The sequence below is a fragment of the Apodemus sylvaticus genome, chromosome 12 (assembly GCF_947179515.1).
Source record: "Apodemus sylvaticus chromosome 12, mApoSyl1.1, whole genome shotgun sequence".
Taxonomy (NCBI): Eukaryota; Metazoa; Chordata; class Mammalia; order Rodentia; family Muridae; genus Apodemus; species Apodemus sylvaticus.
In genome coordinates, this window is record NC_067483.1 from 96,879,327 (window position 1) to 96,896,914 (window position 17,588).

The following is a 17,588-nucleotide window of genomic DNA, read 5'->3' on the forward strand; positions in this document are numbered from 1 at the left end:
AAGATGCCATTGTCCCTAAATAGCAGAAAGCAGTTTTCAGAGAACATGTCACCCCACTCCCAAGATGTGGTGTAGAGGATTTTTGGTCTATAGAGTTATGAATACTTGTTATAAAAGGGTTGGTTACAAGATATTAAATTGTCTTATATAAGAAAAAAGCAAGGTGTAAAAAGTTAAACTCAAGGATTTCTCTTTTTTCTATTCTCTATCTTTATTATGTAGTGGGAGAAGGGTTGAAAAGAAAAAGGGGAAGATATAGGAAAATATAGAAATAATAGAAATGATAGGAATAATGGGTAGATTATTGAATCTACTCTTCAATTATTAGAGCTACTATCAGCCAAAAATTTTACATCAATATAGGTATTTGTATATTAATACATATCAAGGTTATATTTTGTTATACTGGTATAGATCTTAATATATTGATGCAAAATTTGAGGCTATTTTTGTTACAACATATTATATATTATGCTTCAACTCTTATAAGATATTAGACCAGTACAATTCATTTGTAGATATAAAGTTCTAGTCCCTTTTAAAGATGCTATTATAAACTGCTTAAGATAATTAAGAAATATAAGAAGCAGATACTCATATAGTTAAACTAATGGTCAGATTAGACACTAGACTAATTTATTACATAAGTTGCTTCCTAGGTTAAATAGACAAAAACAACTTTACCTATTCAGATATACTTTGAATAGAAATATGGTCTTTGAAAGGTCCTCATAGACTTACAGAGTATGGCATTTAATGATTTTTTTATTAATTTAAGGCCTTTTTGATATTGAGGAATATCAGCTCCTGGCAGCTCCGCATTCTACTTAGAAGAAGATGATAAGCATTGAAAGACTTCCACTGGGAGATGACTTCAATTATGGCAAGCTAGCCATTTGGCAAAGAAAATGCCCTAATTCTCTCTGCAGACAAAATGCTGTCCAGACTAAACTTGGACATAGCATTGCCAAGTTGATTGCCAAGCTTTGCTAATACAGGGTAAGCAAGTCCTTCACAGTTCCTAGCTCACAAATATGTCTGTCAGATATACTGGGACAAAAGGCTAAAATTAGCTACTCCAACATTATAGAAAATTTTGGGGACTATCCAGTCAGCTTGTTAGTTGATAATTTTTGGAAGTTGCTAGCCTGCACTTCCTACATATTCAGGTAATATTTATTCCTTCTCAAGTTTCTGATGGAGCTGAAGACTAGATAGTCATAGTCTCACAATTAAACTTGAGTTACAAAGGATCTAGGAAAATATTTTAGAGTCTAAAAAGATATTTTAAAGATGGTAAATGCAAGTTAGGAAGGTTGGAGGACATGAAAGTTTAAGTTATAATAAGGTGTTTTAAGGTTGATAAATGAAGGTTAGAGGGTCTAGAAGATGTTTTTATGAAGGTTGGGGAAAATTGTAAATGGTGTTTTCAGATTGGTAATTACAAGTTATGAAAGTTAGAGGATTCAACGTCTTACGATGGTAATGAGAAATGTGATTTAAATACAGAACTTTAAATGCACCAAGATAGGATAGATAATAGAATATTTTCTCCTAAGTCAGCAAATACAAATGGACTGGATATTATGAATGTAATTATTACACCAGAGATTGCACAATTCTTACTGTATATAGTTTGTTACTGCAAGAGAAAGAGCCTTTTTATTTAGGCAAAAGGGGAAAATGTTGGGGTTGGCCTGGTCCTGCTATGTATTCTAATGTTAAATTCTGTGTCCCAAGATCTGGTTACCCAAAGATGAGGAGAGTCTCACAAACACCAGCCTTTCTTATATAAATCTTGACCCCAATTATCCCTGATTGGTTAATAAAAGTTCTGACAGCCTGTAGCTGGGCAGAAGCAAGGTAAGCAGGGAAAAAGACTCCCAGGCTTAGGGGGTCTTAGGAAGGGAGCACGAGAGAGAGCCAGGAGAGGAGGAGGAAGGAAATTGGCATGGAGGAATGTGGGCCATGAGCATGTGACCGTGAGGACTGGCCTGATGAGGAAGGAGCAGTGCAAACAGAACATGTGTACGATGACATGTCGGGGTTCAAGGCATAAAAGCAGACAAAATAGTTCAGAGGGATGATATCGCCTCAGCTCCAGTGCTTTTACACTTACAATAATTCTAAAAGTCTCTGTGTCTTTTATTTGGATAATAGCTGGTTAAAAAGTAACTGCCCCCATATTAATTTCCACATTAGTTATTAAACTACAGAATAATTAAATCATGATGCACTAGTGTATTTCATTTATAGATATATTATATACTTATATTTTGTGAAATACATTTTATTTAAATAATATATTTATAAATTATATATTTATAAGCATATATTTATAATATTAAGTATGTTATAAATATGAATATAAAAAGTAATAAATTATATAAAGTGTACATGGCGTGCATATTGGATCACATGGATGCAGACACATGTATGCACAGGTATGTGCATATAGGTCAAAGGATAATCTCAGGTCAGGCCTCAGTTCCTGTATTCTACATAATGATAATGTAGGTCTCTGGGGGGTTTGTTTGTTTTGTTTTTTGTTTTTGACGGGTACACCAGGTTGGCAACATTCCTATCTCTGCCTTCTATTTCCCCACAAGAGTCCTAAAATTATCGATGCTTACTACTAGCAAGTCTAGTATTTTGTGGGTTCCAAGGATTTACATCCAGGTCCTTGCCTCAGGCTTGCATGGCATCGGGTTTTGCTCACTGAGCCACACCCACAGCCCAGCAATTGCTGTTCTTCTGAGCATCTTCAGAGAGACATGAAGGATGCATCCACTAAACCTGGACTCTGGTTTTGTTTGTTTGCATGTTTGTTTGTTAGCTTGCTTGCTTTTTATTTCAAAGGAGTGTTGAAAGTGACAAGAATTTAAGGCTAGTAGGTACCATGCATTTCTGATGACTTGAGCTTTTTATTGTTCTATCTGGCATTACTTCTGTAGACAGTTTAGAATTAAGAACTTACCAGAATTCCTTCCTACCTGTAATGAGTATAAGCTGCTGGACATAATCCACAATGGTTTATGTGCACGAGTGTCTCCAGCACCGGCTCTTCTGTCAGTGCCATGCTATGCCTTCAGTACTACGAGATGCCAACTCTTTAAGAGTAAGACTTCAGTGCTCTAAAAACCTTCAAGGTTGTGCAGAATATTTACCAGATGAAAGTAGACAAGCCTGACCAAATGTCACTCTATGCCTTCCTTATTAAACAAGACTTCTGAAAGAGCAGTGTTCTCTTAAGTATCCTGTCCAGCTTTTATCAGATTCAGAGACAAGACTGGCTTTGTATTAGTGTGCCAAATGCTCGATAAAATTTATCCCCTAGGACCAACAGTATTGGGGACCAGAGATGAGAGGGCTGGGGGAGAACTAGAAGAAACAGATGAGGTATTTATTCAGGACATGAAAATCCACCGTTGCTAATTGGGGAGGGTGATTTTATGGTTTATTTATTTCGTTTTGTGTGTATGAGTGTTTTCCATGCATGTATGTATGTGTACTGTGTTTATGGCTGGTGCCTACTGAGTCCAGAAGAAAGTATTGGATCCCTTCGAATTTGAGTTCCAGATGGTTGTGAGCCACCATCTTGGTGCTAGGAACCAAAACTTGGTCCTCTGGAAAAGCAGCAAGAGCCTTTAATTGATGAGTCAACTCTTCAGACCCCTTTTGCAACAATTTCAAGGTCACAGAGGTTATCATTGATTTCCAGAAGATTAAAAGTGCATTATTGTAAACTGTACAAAATCATGTACAAATGATAGAAAACTTCCTTTTGTTCTGACAAGCAAATTTGATATTGAGATAATATTTAAAAAGTACCAGTGCTTGGGAAACACCAAAGAATTCCAAATCGCTTTTCAAGAAGCACAAGGTACTCCGTGTTCCTCTGCAGTCCTCCTCTGGGGCAGTCTTGCACTTGGTCAGAGTTTGACTTTGGTCAAGGTTAACTTCTCCCAGTTAGCCAGGATCCTGCTCCACCTAGGGTGGAGCGCACGTAGTAAAGGTTAAGTTCATTGTTCCTCCAGGTATAGGGATTCCTGAATTAAACAGGTGACCCACCCAGCTGCCGGAGCAGTCAAGACGAAGACCTCCAAGAGAAGCTAGACAACTTCCACCGGAACTCAGCCTGGAGTCTGGGGGGAGGGTCTGCCCGAACTGTTAAAAGGTCCGGCGCCATTAAAGTTTACGGCTTTGATCAGTGAACATTGACTTGGCCGCACGTTCTTTTCGCTTCTCTTCCCTATGACCCCAAAATTCTCTCAACAGGTAACCCGGTTTACATGTGGCTGCGGGCAGCTACATACTGGCGCCTGAACGTGGGAAGACCTGGCACGAGAGAATTTCTTGAGGTAGCCCTATCCAGCGAAGCTTCGCGGAAAAGGTGAAAATTAATGGTATCTGCACGGTAAGCAACATAGAGGTTAAAACTAGCGCTAGTGAATTCGTGTCTATTGTTGTGAGTGCAAGGAATGGATACAGTTTTTCAAGCATACTGTGTGGACCCAGCGCAGGACTGCTTGGGTTGATAAGATAGGGAAATATGGGGAAGGAATTTGGTAGGCATTTGCCCAAAGCTCGTAAGAGCTGATTTCGGCGAAAAGAAAGGGGTTTTTAAAAATAGGCATATGTCCACAGCTTCTAAGAGCTGTTTAAAGAGGAAAATGGATGCAATTGCTTAAGAAGCACGCTTAACTTTCTGTGTATCTTTCCGTGTTTGTCCCGGTGCACCGACTGTCTATGTGTATGTTTATGTCCTCTCTGTGTCTTTGTGTGAATGACTGTTTCATGTTAAAAAGAAAAAATTGGTAAAGATTACATCTGCTGGTAACCTCTTGAGCTAGCCACAGTTTGTGTGGGGATTGATTCAAAGCCATGCTGCAGCAGCGTAGCTCACTCACCCAAGAGGCAAGCATGGCTGGGGAAAAAGCCGCTCTTAAAAGCCCAGAAACCTCGAGATTTGGGAAGACCTTGGTTTGGCTTGTGAAATTCATGTAGTCGCTTTATACTTGTTTCTAATTGGTTTTAATGATATAAGGCTTTACATTTCTTGACTAAAGAGTTATAAATTAATTGGTTATTATGTAAAAGATATAGTGTTATTAAGAAAAGGTTAGTTTAAAACTGGTGATTCAGTGTTAGAGCTATCTTAACTAACTACACGTGGCCTAACGCCACTCATGCCTTGTTCTTGTTTATAATTGGATTTAAAGGTATATTTTGCATGTCTTGACTATAGAGTATTGGCTTAAGTCACTGCACATGATTTAAAAGGTATAATGTTATTAACAAAAGTTAGGTTAAGGCTGGTAGTTTAGGGTAGTCGCCATTTTGAACACGTGGCATGATGGTTAAGGCTGGTAGTTTAGGGTAGTCGCCATTTTGAACACGTGGCATGACGATTAAGGCTGGTAGTTTAGGGTAGTCGCCATTTTGAACACCACGTGGCATGACGCAATCCAGGAAATACAGGCCTTTGGGACGCTCCTAAATTGGCATGGTGTTTCATGTGAATCTTGGCCTGGAGATTAGACTTAATGAAGATTAAGATTTAAAATATTGTCTCTTTAATAAGTTACACTGTTATACACTTGAACATAAGAACTGGCATACAAACCTTGTGCTGTAAATATGTGTTTGCCATTAATTTTAAAGAAAATAGATTGTTTAAAATTGAGATTTGCTTCCAAAATTACAATTGTGCTCTAATATTGCAAGAAAACATTGAGTTACAATAAAAATCAGTGTGTCATTGGCTACAGTTTTCAGTTTGCAGGCTCGTAATTGTTAACATTTTGTAATTAAGATAATTTTGAGAGTGATACAGCTATGGGTTTTAGAGGCCCATTGCCACTTTTCCACAAGTTTATAGGCTACAATGGTAGGAGCAAAATTTAACCCTCCAAGATTAAAAAGGATATCTCTGTAGAAATGTATTTGATATCAAGTAGGTTCCCTTGACCATGGAATTACTGGTTTCTTTTGTTTAATCCTTAAATTGTCCTTGTAGGTTTGGGTCTGGTCTTAGATAAAAGGCTCAGATTAGAAGATATTTACATTTGAGGAATCTCATACAATGTCCTTGCCAAGGACTCAAGGTGGATCCTAGGGCAGATAAAAAAATTTACATTTGAGTTAATGCAAAGCTTAGAGCTGCCTCAGGGGAAGCTAGTGAGGAAGTTTTGAGAAATTGTTTCTGCCTTACAGGCCCCACCTAGGGAGTGTTTGGCTTTAAAAAAAAAAAAAAAAAAAAAAAAAAAGGTTTTTGACTTATCCAGGTGTGGGTTAAAATGCAGTTCAAATCTATGAAAGGTCAAGGAGGCTATAAAAGCATTAACATTTGGCCTGTCTACTCCCTACAAAATTATTGTAAATTTAAAGGGTTGGTTTTTTGCTTTACATTCTGATAATTATAAAAGCATTTGCTTCTAATTTTAAAGAGACAACAAAACAATTTCATTAGAAAGTTTTGCCTCAAGGAATGGCTAACAGCCTTATGTCTTGTGAGAAAAAGTGTTTTGTCTCTGTTTCAATACTAGAAGTTAAGATCTTAAAAATTTCAGTGTATAATGTTCATAGAATGTTTGTTACAGGCCCTTGCTCCTATGGACTTTTAGAATTTTTAGGTAAATGGCATTCAAAAGTTGTTAGGATATATTAATTGGCTTTATCTTATATTTACCTCATTTTAAGCTTGCCACAGAAGGTCTTAAACCTCTGTTTTCAAGGTAGGAAACATTTGTTCCTTGCTTCAGCAACAATCAAATTTATTATTAATGGTTGGTCTATTACATGGTAAGCATTTTTAGGCAAAATTAATAATTGTTATCCAAAAGATAATTTGTACTATCAGATCACATGTTTATTCCTTTAAGTTTCTCCCTGCTTCAACACAGATACCTGAATTGGGTGCTATAACAGCTATTTTTAAGATGTTAAAGGTCAAGCTTTTAATAATAGTAGATATACATAGCTCATGGTTTATAATTGCTTAAAATTGGTCCATTTTTAATACTGCTAATTCTTAATTTCTACAGTTTATACAAATGTGATTCAAATTTCTAAGAACAAAGGATATGTTCTCTAAATGACTGTCCTTTAGGTATTTGAAATAATTTTATATTTTGTGCACATCAAATTATAAAGATTTGTTCTTGATGTCCTCAATTTCTACCTCTACCACGTAATGGTGTAAATCCTAGAGGACTTAGTTATTACAGATAAATGATATTCATATTTCTAATTTAAAAGATTAAAAAAATATGTACATGTGACTAATGATTCATTTTTAGGCTGTCTAGTTGCAACTGCTCTAACAGAAAAAGCAACTATATTTTATATAATTACATAGTTATTGCCTATGTTATGGTTTATACTTTGTGTTCCAACTTAAATTAATAAAACAATATCTTCTTGGAAGAAAGAAGAGAGGGGAAATTGTGTCCCTGTGCATATAATTTAAATTATGCTTGCATGTTTTTAAGAAAATTTTAAAATTTAGATGCCAAGAAACTCCTTGCTAAATGTATATGACATCTTGTAATTAGGCATATTGATGTCTAGGTGAAATGAAGGAATTCACTTACTAACATATGCCATGATCCTGATTTAATATTGGGGGAGAAGGCATGTCCTCTGTTTTTTCCACAGAATGCTGCAGAAGATATGCTGACTGTGTGCTTGCTGAATGCCCAGACCATGGTAACATAAGAGCTATATTGGGTATATGTTCTTGACTTACCTCAATTGTCAAATGTCCCAGGTTAGATAAATTGCCTAGCTTCAAGATTTTAGACTTTGTGGGACAGAACATGGAGACTGTTATGCTAGCTTAGGAAAAATTAATCTAAAGAAGAGTTAAAATGACCCTTCTCCTTATTGTGTTCAGCTGACTTAACCATAGACTAGTCTAGAAATAATCCCAATATTGAAGATTCCAATTTTGAAGATGGCTAACAATCTTCAGCCAGCTGTGTTAATTTAACATATAGTCTCCACTTTTCCTGAGAAGTAACAGCTTATTTCTTGATACACTAGGCTACCTCTCCCACCTCAGAGGCCAAGCCTTGGGTCCTTAAAGTTGTTAATTTACAACTGAATTGGATACTTCTGGGACAAGTTAATCCTATTCCACCTTTAACTCTTGACCTTGTCTGTTAAGCAGACTGGCTGTCTCCACCCAGGCTCACCTGGATGGAGAGATTACATGTCTGTTAAAGACACTTGCAGACCCCCCTGGCTTCAAAACTTACACAAGTGGATCTCCAAAGAGGGAGCCACATAGAACTCAGATCTATGTGTGTTTGTTTATGAACAAACATGGGTACCAGCGAGACGTGCGAGGCAAAGCACTGCATGGGGAGGTGAATTTCTGCTTCTGAGTCCCCAGGAAGTACACCTAATTGCATAGGGGTTAACGTCGAGAGGCTGTCCTTAAAATAATAAGGGAGCCTATTACCCCTCCTCTGAAAAAGACGTTATACAATATTTAAGAGGAATTACGGTCAATGCTTCCCCTCCTGGTTAAGGCCCGCCTTCTTATGAAGGATATTTATCCACTTGTTTTCTACCTCCTCGTGCTCAAATTAATAAAAAAAGGGAGGACATGTACAGAGCCATATTGGGGCAGTCTTGCACTTGGTCAGAGTTTGACTTTGGTCAAGGTTAACTTCTCCCAGTTAGCCAGGATCCTGCTCCACCTAGGGTGGAGCGCACGTAGTAAAGGTTAAGTTCATTGTTCCTCCAGGTATAGGGATTCCTGAATTAAACAGGTGACCCACCCAGCTGCCGGAGCAGTCAAGACGAAGACCTCCAAGAGAAGCTAGACAACTTCCACCGGAACTCAGCCTGGAGTCTGGGGGGAGGGTTTGCCCGAACTGTTAAAAGGTCCGGCGCCATTAAAGTTTACGGCTTTGATCAGTGAACATTGACTTGGCCGCACGTTCTTTTCGCTTCTCTTCCCTATGACCCCAAAATTCTCTCAACAGGTAACCCGGTTTACATGTGGCTGCGGGCAGCTACAGAAAAGCAGCAAGAGCCTTTAATTGATGAGTCAACTCTTCAGACCCCTTTTGCAACAATTTCAAGGTCACAGAGGTTATCATTGATTTCCAGAAGATTAAAAGTGCATTATTGTAAACTGTACAAAATCATGTACAAATGATAGAAAACTTCCTTTTGTTCTGACAAGCAAATTTGATATTGAGATAATATTTAAAAAGTACCAGTGCTTGGGAAACACCAAAGAATTCCAAATCGCTTTTCAAGAAGCACAAGGTACTCCGTGTTCCTCTGCAGTCCTCCTCTTGCATGTCATGCATGCATATGCAATGAGAAGACAGAATGACTAATTTAGCTCATCTGCTTAGGAGTCTGCAACTACTCATAAGAATCTGGTTCCATCAGCCGTCCAGCATAATAACGTTGGATTCTACAAACCTAACTCTACCCACAGGGCATCTTCTCTGGCAGGTGGTGGCAGAGTGGGGGTGGTCTCCTCCTCCTCTTCCTCTTCTTCTTCCTCCTTCTCCTTTTCCTTCTCCCTCTCCCCTCCTCCTTTCTCCTTTCTCCTTCTCTTCCTCCTCTTCTTCCTCTTCCTCTTCTTTTCCTCCTTCTTTTCCTCTTCTTCCTCCTCCTCTTCCTCATCCTTTTCCTCCTCCTACTCCTCTTTCTCTTCTCCTCCTCCAGATAACACATAAGCTTGCATGTAGGTTTTAATATGTAGAACTTACATTAACACTTACATTAACATTGCATATGAGTTTTGCTTCCATTAATTTAGTGTAGGCAAGATTCATAGAGTCAGAGACGCAAAACAACTTCATTTGCACTGCTACATTCAATAGAATATTAGTATTTAAAATAATCATCCTCTTTAATAAAATTTTGAAATTATAATGAATCTAAGTTAGAAGTTGGTTTACAAAATTACTCATCTGTAAGTTGCCTGAAAGAACCCTAACTTTCATTTAAAATAGACTTAAAAAAATCCAGCATGCAGTCTGTCAGAGGCTGGTGAAATGCCACAGACACATGAGTGTGCTAAATTAGTCAGTTAGCACTCAACACTCAGGGATGCAGGCCCTTCACCTACTTGGGAGGGTATGTGGCAAATTCTACACCTTTGCTTCAAGACCCTTAGACTCCACACACTGGTAGAGAGATTTCTGTACCCACCACTTTGAACACAAAACATTGGGAATTCAAAGTAAGAGATTATAGTTTTCCATTCTTTCCACTTCAGCCAAAAGCCAGCAAAAGAAAAGGTTTTACAGTTTACAACATACTCTCTGTTTCCAAAACATTGTTTCTTGCTTTCTTCTTCTTCTTCTTCTTCTTCTTCTTCTTCTTCTTCTTCTTCTTCTTCTTCTTCTTCTTCTTCTTCTTCTGCTTTCTTCCTCTTCCTCCCCCTCTTCCTCTTCCTCTTCTCCTCCTCCACTTCCCCCTCTTCATCTAGAACTCCTTGATAAAATTATTCTAGACCTTCCTTTCTTCCTTCCTTCTTTCCCCTTCCTCTTTTCTTCCTTCCCTTTTTCTTCCTCCTTCATTTCTTTTTCTTCCTTCCCTGCTTCCTTCTTTTCTTCCTCCTTTCCTCCCTTTCTTTTTTCCTTTCTTCCTTCTTCCTTTTACTTCCTCCTTTTCTCCTTCTCCTCCTCCTTCTTTCCCCATGGTTTGTTTCTCATCAACCAAATGCAATTCCAAAATGTTGAAATAAAAGTTCGCAGCAAGTCAGGTATCAATATCATAACATCTTTAGCAATTCAAGCCATGTAAAATCAAACTGAAAGCCTATGATTCAAAAATATAAAAAAAATTTAGATACCACATAAATTATAGGAACCACATAGCTGAACTCACTCTCAGCACTCTGGTAGCAGAAAGTGAGTATTCTCTGTAAAGGTGACAGGTGTCCCTGAAAGGAAAGATTCTCTGCTCAGACCTAAAGGAATGCCCGGGATGGTAAAATAAAGAGGACCTTGAGTCGGGACCTCCTGTTAGCAGAGCAAACACTTTATTCACCACAGGAGTTATCTTCTTAGACCCACACCTATCCTTTTGATGAGATTTTGCAGTGGTTCCCACACCACAGAGACCCTTACCATGACCCTCTGAGTCCCTCATGCTCTTGTTCCTGCTTAATTGTGAACATCCATGGCTTCCTCTTGGGCCCCTTCTTCCAGACCTCCAGCGTCTGTTCTGCAGCTCATCTGCATTCCTTGAACATGCAAGACCCCATCTTAGTGAGGATCTGTGCTGTGGCTGTGCCCTCTGACTGAACTCATCTTTCCACGTGTCTCTACACAGCCGATTTCTTCTCATCCCTCAGGTTTCAGATGCTGCCACCCCCTCAGAGTTCCTGTGGCAGCCTCTTTGGAACAGCCTCCCACTCCCTGCTCTGGTTTCCATGATCACACTTCAGGTTTCTCTGCAGCATTCATCACAAACACCTGTCTTGTTTATTGGCATCCCGATTGGTCATTGTTCTTTCTGACACCAATGCAATGACCAGAAAGTAACATAACTGAGCCAGCAGAATTAAAGAATAACCAAAATAAAGAAAGAAATAAAAGTTGGTGGGGGCAGGGGGATAAAGTGCTAAAATGAAACTTCCTAAAATAACACAGCATTTAAAACCTTGGCTATTTTTTAACTCCATTTTCTGAATAGGATCAATGTTAGCTCTCGATGAATTACAAGTCTACTATCTAAATACTCACTTCGCTTTCAAGGTCCTCACTCTCTTCTCACAGTTAGTCACCCAGGCCAACTTTGTCCCCCATCTAGTTCTGTCTACCCCTGTTTCCCTCTCATCTTCCCACACTGAGTCCTGACATCCCAGAAATGCTCCCATGGCTCCTTTGGCTCCCATGGCTCCTATGGCTCCCGTGGTTCCTGTGTGTCACTGTGGCTCCTGTGGCTCCTCTGTGTCACTGTCCCCACTTGCTAATTGTTCCAGTGAGCAGTTTCTAGTTACCTTCCTCCTGAAAGATGTACTTAACACAATTGTCATCTCCCACTTTACTAAAAAATAAATAAAAATCAATGTGTGCTCTTACTTAGTAGGTACAAAATTCTCAAATATCAGTTTATATTCAACTACCTTTTCCCCTCCACCTCCAGCCATCAGAAGTCAGTATTTTCTCCCACCCCCTTAGATGACCCTCTGGTCTATAATAAACGTTTACCATTTCATCTCCAAACTAAGTCAAGTTGATGCTCTGACTGGGTTTTAGCTTGATCTACCACAGACTGGGCAGATTTTCTCTTCTACTAGTAGAAATACCATGCTTTCTTCAAAGCATGGTTCCAGTTCACAGTTCAGTGTCAAGGAACAGCCACTGAGCCACGGCTTATACCACCTAACTCCCTATTTGTTCTCAATTATAAGATTCATTCTTTGGAAACTAAATTCATTTATTTATTTGTGTGTGTGTGTGTGTGTGTATGTGTGTGTGTGTGTGTGTGTGTGATTTCATGTGCACCACATATATGTAGGTGCCTGCAGACTCCAAAGAAGGAAGTGGATCTCCTGAAAACCAGTTATAGGAGTTATGAGCTGCCAAATCTTTGCTAATCTGCATCCTCTACAAGACCAGCAAGTGTTCTTAACCGTGGAGCTATTTCTGAAGCTTCTTCCTGAGTTCATTCTTAGGCACCCTGTATATTTCAGAAATTGGAGGTTCAGAAGAAAAACCAAACAGATAAAAATCCCAGACCTTATAGACTTGGCATAACTAGCAGCAAGAGGCATGGAGCTGCAGCTTTTTGGAAACACAGGGAGAGCCTGAGTAAGCCTCTTTGTAAAAGTGATATATAATAAAATTGATTTAGACCAAATCAGTAGCAGCTAGAATGGTGATTGGTCGAGTCTGGGGTTGCTTTACAGGAAGAGGCAGCTATATGAGCTGGTAGGGTAGGAGTGGGATCTGGGGAAAAAAGACTAATCATGGATAGACAGCACGGCTGTGGAATAAATTTTGGAGAAGCTGGAAGGATCTGATTTTAGAAAGGGTGAGTAACTGGGAAGCAATTCCTTAAATTTGGATCTTAAAGTTCAATATGCCGCTTTGCATAATAAACCTTCCCTTGAACATTGTTTCAATGCACAATCTGCCTGGTTCATATTTGCATCTTAAACTGATAATGTGAAATAGAAAAGCCACAGCCATCTGAAGCCCACATGATCCTTCATCGCCTTCCCAGGATACTCTACCCAACAAGACGCTGTGAGTCACCTGCCCAAAACTCTCCCAAGTCCTAGTTTCCAAAGGAGCAATGCAGCTACTACAGCCTGCACAGCTGAGAAATGCATAAGGGTCACGAGAGCACATCAACACACCAATATTTATTCTTTGAATTGCACAGATGTGAAATCCGGTTGTCACATGGACATTTAAAAAGAAACCAATGTTTTCACCCTGGTCTAACTCTTCATCTAGTCTAAGGTCAGACAAGTTGGCCTTGACACAGGAGTGAGAAAGACCACGAAGCAGAAGATCCCAGAGTGGTGACTCACAATGACTTGAGCCACCATAGGCCATAAACTGAGATGGATCAGTAAAAGAAAGAGCTCCCAGGCAGTTTCCTAAGTAGCCCAAATAACCAGCTACTGCATTCGATGGCTATAATTTGGGGATAAGGCTGGTAACAATGGTTTATTTACCCTCATGCACTGAAGTATATGTCTGTGAAACTTTCTGAATTGGGGGATTCAAAAAATGAGACTGTTTATAAACACACAGTGAGCCCCTGGGGCATTTAATGATGGCGTCTCTTGCAAAATAATTTAGCAATACAATGAATTACGATGTGAACTCTAGAGTTACCCTTGGACAGGAACAAACCGTTCTCACTCAGTCTGTGAGCCTTTCCTTTCCTTTTTACCCCTTCCCCCCAGCCCCAAATACTTACAGACTCTAAGTAGTTTACACAATAAATAGTCATTTCCACAGTAGAAATGGCCGACATGTCTAAGCCTCAAGCAGAACCTGTTATTATGGTTAAGAACCAAGGTTGCTGTTCTTCCAGATTTTCACAGCCACACAACTTTTGACCCTGCTGATAGAAATGTCAGCATCAACCTTGGTTCTTGATCCCCAGAGAAAAACATCATCACGGGAATGTACTAACATGCTGAGAAGTGACCCCAAAGCTGTATCTACAACAGTACAATGAATTAGAATTTGTTGATGGCAATCAACAATAAAATTGAAACACTCACAGTCTCAGACAGTCCCATAAGCAGAGATCCCATCCCGTGAGACATGAGCCTGTATGTGTAGTCTCCTCACCTGAAATGCATCCATGTCTCTGATGAATCTGCTTCCTTATTTTCATAGGTCATGGTTTAAACACATTCCCTTGCATGAAACAGAAAGCTGGAACCCTCACCCAACCTTGGAGAATGGGGAATGTGGCTCATAGTATGGAATATGAAAAGAAACCTTCTGGAAAGTTCTGTAGCATTAAAGATCTGCTTACTAGAGAGAGGGCTGTGGGTTGAGCACACCCAAAACAAGCTCAAAAACAACACGAGTTTCCATTGCAATAATATTCCCAATGTCGTAGAGAAAAAAAATGAGATTAGGCAAGATATCCGGAGTCCTGCCTGGGGTCACAGTTAACACAGTTAATACATCTATGCTACTGTCAAAATAGAACATGAAGACAACACAACCTGAAGTAATCCTAACACATGAGCAATCAATATAACAGCAAATGCTCTGTTAAGTGGGGAGGGCAAGATTTATGAACTGAGATAGGTAACATCAAATAACCGCATCAAAGTCAAAACCAGAGTCAAATCCTGTCATGCTGTCACACTGAAGACAAGAGGCCTGGTGGGGGTAGGAAGAGAGTACATGAACAAAGAAACCATCATCTCAAACCAATCTTGATATATTACAATATATTATCACATATCAAATGTCTCCACCGTATTGCCCCTGACTTTTTACAGGAATATGTTTTAAGCTTAACCATACATTCTGAACGGATGGCTAGCTTGCTGGTTCCCTCGATTCAAACATTTAATTCAGAACTCTATGTATTACAACCTAGTTTTCTATCTCAGATGGCTTTGAGCGACTATAAAAGGGAGATTTGAACAGATGAACATCGGGTTGCAAACCGTACGGAAAAGAAAAGAGAAAGGGAGTCGTCTCCTACCTATGGTTGTGATTACGGTGCCAGCAAAGAAGAATGAGCTTCCGAGGTCCCAGTGACTAACTTGATTGGAGCTGTTCCCTAAGGGGATAATCCCTGCATTTATTGCTGCCACTATTTGCTGAAAGTTTAAAAAGAGACTTATCAGTACATGTCAATCACACTGCGGCATCAAACATCTCAATTCCAACCCCAGTTATGACAAATTACACAAACGGATCAACTTTCAAGTCTTTGCTTTTTTCTTTCATTTCAAAAGTGTTAACATTAGATCAAAATTTTATTCTCAGCAACATGTCACTTAAATCATGAGAGTTTTACATTTCATGGCGAGAGAGTGGATTGTCATGTATAGCATCTCCACGGACATGTTTAATAACACGCTTGAATCAACACCTGAGTATATCACTGTTCTCTAGTAAACAGCATGGATGGCTACAGATTTAAATATCATATTGCATACTTTGTTTAAAAACCCACGATAGCTTCATTAACATGTCTATGTCTTTACAGGTTAATGGTAATGTCCAAGACTGAACTGTCTGCAATGGCCGATAGCATGTTTTAAGAGATCTATTGAAGCAGACTGAGGTGAGAAGGCCACCATGGTGACCTGTTACTACGCTGTATCTATCCTCTTAGATCCTTGGAACTCTACAGATTCTAGTGAATTCTTCCAGAATGAGAATCACCCAAGGCCATCATAGGCAGAGTCCACGGGGACCACAGGGATCTGGACATTCCTTGTGTATGCCACAGAAATGGTAGGCTGAGAGATGCCATGGCCATGGTCATACCCTCTGGAAGTGTGAACAATGCAGACTTCATACAGAGGTGGATGCTCACAGCCAACCACTGGGCTGAGCAAAGGGTCCCCAATGGAAGAGTTAGAGAAAAGACTGAAGGAGCTAAAGGGGTTTGCAACTCCATAGGAAGAACAATTTCAACCAACAAGAATCGCCCCCACCAGCTCCCAGGGACTAAACCACCAACCAAAGTGTACATATGGAGAAACCCATGGCTCCAGCTGCATATGTAGCAGAGGATGGTCTTGTCAGGAGTCAATGGGAGGAGAGGCCCTTGGTCCTGTGAAGGCTTGATGCCCCATTGTAAGGGAATGGAAGATGGGGAAGCGGAAGTGGGTGGGTTAGTGGGAGAGCACTCTCATAGAAGCAGGGGGAGTGGGGTGGGATGGGGGTTTCTGGAGGGAAAACTTGGAAAGGGGATAACATTTGAAATATAAACAAAGAAAATAGCCAAGAAAAGAAAAGAAAGAAAATATGTAAATGGTGTAAATTAATTAGAAGAAAATAGTCAAAGAGATACACTGTGGTACCAGATGGTAGGCTTCTGCTGCAACCAGAGAAAGCTTATCTATCGCTTAGCTTCCAGGTTCCAGCATGGACTGGAGAATCGTCTGATGGGTGAGGAAAAGGTCAAGATGGTGCGGCTTGTTTATGATGGAATCAGGGTTATAAGCGAGGGAGATTAAAGAGCACCCTGCTCCACCTGCCACTAGTTGACAGAGAGTGAGCAACTCAGAGTTCCAATCTCATTTCACAGCTGCTCGCCACGGGTGGCCAATCTAGAGATAAAAGCAGCAATACTTGTGTGCAATTCAATTTGGGTCATATTGTTTTTATTTATTTTATAAGACTTGTTCATTGTAAAAGTAAAATTAGGAAAATAAGGAAAATTGCTAAAAAGATGACTAAAAAATAGTCATTCCAGAACACAGACACATCACTGTTATGGACTGAGACATACACTTCTGATAGCTTTTTTTACTTTTTTTTTTTTTTTTTTGAGATAGGGTCTTACTATGGTAGTCCAGGCTAACTTCAAACTCTCCATCTTTCTGCCTTAGCCTCCCAACTTGCTATGATTACAGAATATGCACCACCAAACTTGGTTCAATATACTTGTTATATAGTTAGATTTGTAGCTTTTGTTTAATGCTGTATGCTCCATTCTCATTTAATTATAACTTGGTAATGACCAAGGAAAAAAAACTGCATATTGACTAATGCAAACTATTAATGATTTATTGAATAGTGTCCTTACTGGTAATATTAGCCATGTGTTTCTCTTTACTATTCTTGTATTTATCATAGTCTAGTACACATAGACTCCTGCTGTTAGAAAGCATACTTCATTATAAAATACTCTTTTGTGAATATATTTGTGTATAAATACTCCCCTGTTTATAATATTTACCCAGGAGAAATTGCTAGAAATAAATCAGTCACATTAAAGTTTATTAATATTTTATAATGCTGGATGGAAAATAGCCATTATCTATCTAGAAGACTCTATTTATGACTGTCACTCAATAACATACAAAGGCTTAGCCATCATCCTAATATTAATAATATTTTATCTTCACTACACTCAGAACAAATGTTTAGAATTTA

The 17,588-nt window shown here is 39.2% G+C and overlaps 1 protein-coding gene across 1 annotated transcript in view; it reads right to left on the reverse strand.

Annotated features, from left to right (window-relative positions):
- Positions 1 to 17,588, reverse strand: part of Kcnk2 (potassium two pore domain channel subfamily K member 2) — a 142,718-nt gene that overhangs the window by 85,598 nt on the left and 39,532 nt on the right. The window contains exon 3 of the mRNA XM_052200899.1: positions 15,178 to 15,295. Within this exon, the coding sequence (XP_052056859.1) occupies positions 15,178 to 15,295 (118 nt within the window). The remainder of the gene's footprint in view (positions 1 to 15,177; positions 15,296 to 17,588) is intronic.